At 36.0% G+C, this 3,763-nt stretch overlaps 1 protein-coding gene across 1 annotated transcript; it reads left to right on the top strand.

The window, feature by feature from the left end:
* Window positions 1–251: 251 nt before the first annotated feature.
* LOC106412123 (probable xyloglucan endotransglucosylase/hydrolase protein 33) lies at window positions 252–2,311 on the top strand. Its single transcript, XM_013853014.3, has 4 exons — window positions 252–549; window positions 860–960; window positions 1,096–1,304; window positions 1,786–2,311. Exons 1-4 carry the CDS (start codon window positions 312–314, stop codon window positions 2,189–2,191), a joined length of 954 nt encoding a protein of 317 aa, XP_013708468.1. The 5' UTR covers window positions 252–311; the 3' UTR covers window positions 2,192–2,311.
* The last annotated feature ends 1,452 nt before the right edge of the window (window positions 2,312–3,763 follow it).

Raw genomic sequence — 3,763 nt, 5'->3', positions numbered from 1 at the left:
ACTAATGAATTCACGGAGCCAACATCGTTACATGAATACTTTTATAAAGATGTTCCTAACCTTTTATGTGTTAAAGACATTTATATGCGAACATTCTCAGTAACAAGACATAAAGAAATCCATGATGGTGGATTCTGTTCTTATGAAAATCAGAGCAAAAGTGCCAGCTTATGAACAACCCATTTTCTAAAATACCCATTTTACCCCTCGCACCTTTCCGCAACACTTCTCTATATATTCAGAGAGGCATTTTCTACATAAGTAACATAACACACACATATCAGTAACCATTTTTCAAAGAGAAGCAAAAAATGGCGTCTTTGAAGAACAACAACATGAAGATTATGTGGGAAACAGCAGTTGTGTTTTGTCTTTGTTCATTTTCTTTGGTTTGTTCACACAGCAGAAAATTCACAACACCAAACGTGACACGTCTCACAGATCAGTTCAGTAGAATCGCCATTGAAAGCGGCTTCTCCAAACGTTTTGGGGATCACAATATTATCATCAATGACTCTCTCGCCAAACTCACTCTCGACAAATCCTCTGGTAACTAGTTAAACTCTACACACTTCTGTTCTGTTTTCGTTTCCTCTGTTACGTTCTAGAGTCTAGACTTTGTTTACTCTGTTTTTCCTTTTAAGTATATATTTTTTGATAAACTTCCATAATAGATATACATTGAAAACATTATTAATTGCTTGGGGGTCACATTACAGGCGAAATTGATTACTGACCCATATACTTTTAATACATATGTACAATTGTTGTTAGAGAGACAAAAAAAAATATATAAATGGTTAGGCTCATATAGTCATATTCTGCAAAAAAAATTAATATTGATGTAATATATTTGTAGGAGCTGGGTTGGTGACAAAGAACACGTATCATTATGGATTTTTCAGTGCAAGACTCAAGCTTCCCGCTGGATTTGCCTCTGGTGTTGTGGTTGCTTTCTATGTAAGTATATTATGATTTAATGTCTCGTGTAGACATATAACGTAGTATAGCATATATTATATTTTTTATATGAAGTGTTGAATTGTCAAATATAGTATTTTGGAAGGTATACTAATGTATATTCTCTACGTGCAGTTGTCAAACGCAGAGAGTTATCCGAAGAACCACGACGAGATAGACATAGAATTGTTGGGTAGAAGCAGGAGAGACGATTGGTCGATCCAAACGAATGTGTATGCAAATGGGAGTTTGAAAACAGGAAGAGAAGAGAAGTTCTATTATTGGTTTGATCCAACTCAAGCCTTTCACGACTATACTCTCATTTGGAACTCCCACCATATTGTGTAAGCAACACGTCCGTTGACTATGTTTGATCTTCCTCTTCTTCTTTTCTTAAAGAAATAGTATTGTTTATATTTATTTGCAAAATAAGCCAATAATAGGCGCGTTGATGAAAAGCCAAGAAAAGCCATGCAATAAAAAAAATACTATTATATATGTTCATGAATCCCTTAGGCAATGCTTCATTAACAATAAAATCTAGAATGTCTTTTTCTGTACAGTTGTTTGAATTGTTATATAACAGTACAACACTAAACATCAAAATGAGTATTTGTCATCTACTAAAGATACAACTTGATATTCCAAGACTAGTCCAACATATTTAGTAATTATATTTTAGAATTAATAAGTTTTTCTTTTGTGAATTCAATAGTTATTTTAAACACTATAGTAACAAACTAGTCAGGATTCAATGATTTATATTTCATACCACGTTCACCAATTGTTATATTAATTTAACTGAACCGGTGAATGACTTTACAGATTTTTGGTAGACAACATTCCGGTTAGAGAATTTCCGAACCGAGGAGCTTTCATGAGCGCATATCCATCTAAACCGATGTCTCTTTACGTCACCGTTTGGGACGGTTCAGAATGGGCCACTCACGGCGGTAAGTATCCAGTCAACTACAAGTATGGTCCCTTCATGGCTTCCATAGCTGACGTAAAGTTAAGCGGCTGCTCCGTTAATAACGGCTCCTCTACTGGGCCTGGCCCATGCACCAAGTCGGGCGGGTCGGTTTCCAGTCTGGACCCTGTTGACGGTCAAGATTTTGCCACATTATCAAAGAATCAGATCGCAGCCATGGATTGGGCTAGGAGAAAGCTAATGTTTTACTCTTATTGTAATGATAAGTCGAGATACAAAGTCATGCCTGCTGAGTGCTGAGTTCAGCTGTTATAATTTTCTATAAAAAAATATAATCTCACTTAGGATGGTAGCCGTTGAATTTGAATGTAATGTTTCATCGGTTTATTTCCTTCCCTTAATATATATATTTTTCTCGAATGTTATCTTTATGTAATAAAAAATTTAAACGGTCACAATGGACAAAATATTTGTGAAGATCAGATCAGATATAAGAGAAAGAATGACAAACCAAAGAATGTTGAAAGGAGAGTTGTTAGAGAAAATTACTTGAGAGAAACGTGAAGTTAGAGAGATAAAACGAAACCTTTCTGGCTTGGGTTTAGCTATTTAACTTATGCATAAATAATAGTACTAATTGCTTGAGATCATATTGCATATTGTTACAGGTTAATGTTCTTTTCTCAACCTCAAAGGAACTCATTTGTTTGAAAATATATCAACAGAAACTTCAATTAATGTTAGCATTATTATTTCCTTTATCAAAATAAACTTTGTATTGTCAAACTCTCCATTCATTCGCAGTTCAGATACGATTGCACCTAAATTTACATAGCTAAAACTGATATACCCTTACTTTCTTCTAAAATTATACTGAAACGTGCAAATTAAAGTATTATCAAGATGTTCTTGTTTTGTTATTCCCACTTCTGATATCTTTAATGCGCCACAATTACGTTGGTATGCGACCACGCTGGTCGTCCCCTCGTATTAGGTTTTGTAATCATTTTTTTTTTTGTTAAGTATGTGAATTTTCATTAGCTTGTAATGGCATAAGAGATACACAATAAGGTATGATGAAATCAAATCCTAGTGCATCTAAGAAAGCTAATCAAAGCATAAATGTCTTAGAGAAGCCACAAAAAAGGTAAAAAAAGACTTTCCTAGAGCAATGAAGGTTTAAACATGGTTAAAACTTAGCTAGAGTGAGTTATCTTGAACAACCAATTAGCTTAGTAGATCTCCGAATAGCCTAGATGCCGTGACCTGCATCAAAGCAACAAAGATCATTGGAGGACCCGCAGACCATCCCCCGAAGGCAATTCCGGCGAAGCAATGTTGGCAAAGGCTTGGTCCGGCCATCAGAACCCGGTGAAGTTTACTTCAGACGTTGTCCACTCCGGAGAAGCCCGAAAATGAAGAACTGGTGAGGTGCAAGGCCACGGAAGCAGAGGTTCTACTACTATTGGGATATGTTAAGATCCCATAAATATGATTTGGCCATATCTTCGGTTATGTAAAGTTTCCTATAAGGTCGGGATTGTATGAGTATATATGTGAGGGATAGTTAACACCATATGAATAAGAAAGAAGAATATCAAAACCTAATTTGTCATGGTATCAGAGCTTGGACCTAGAAACACAAATTCTCTTTAGTTTTTCGATTCCGATCTTGACCGAATCTTCTTGCAATCGCAAGGGAGACGTAACCGACGATTGAAAACTCTCGTGCTCTGTTTTCACTCAACAAAACAGAGTAATGGCGCTCACAACAAATAACAACCCGAAGTACAAGACTATAACTCCATATGATCTAAGTGCAAACGACAACCCGGGTGCAGTCATATCTCACTCTCTGCTCAACGGTCTCAA

Source organism: Brassica napus, chromosome C8 (genome assembly GCF_020379485.1).
Source record: "Brassica napus cultivar Da-Ae chromosome C8, Da-Ae, whole genome shotgun sequence".
Classification (NCBI taxonomy): Eukaryota; Viridiplantae; Streptophyta; class Magnoliopsida; order Brassicales; family Brassicaceae; genus Brassica; species Brassica napus.
The sequence above is the reverse complement of the archived record's forward strand: the minus strand, read 5'-3'. Positions and strand labels throughout refer to the sequence as shown.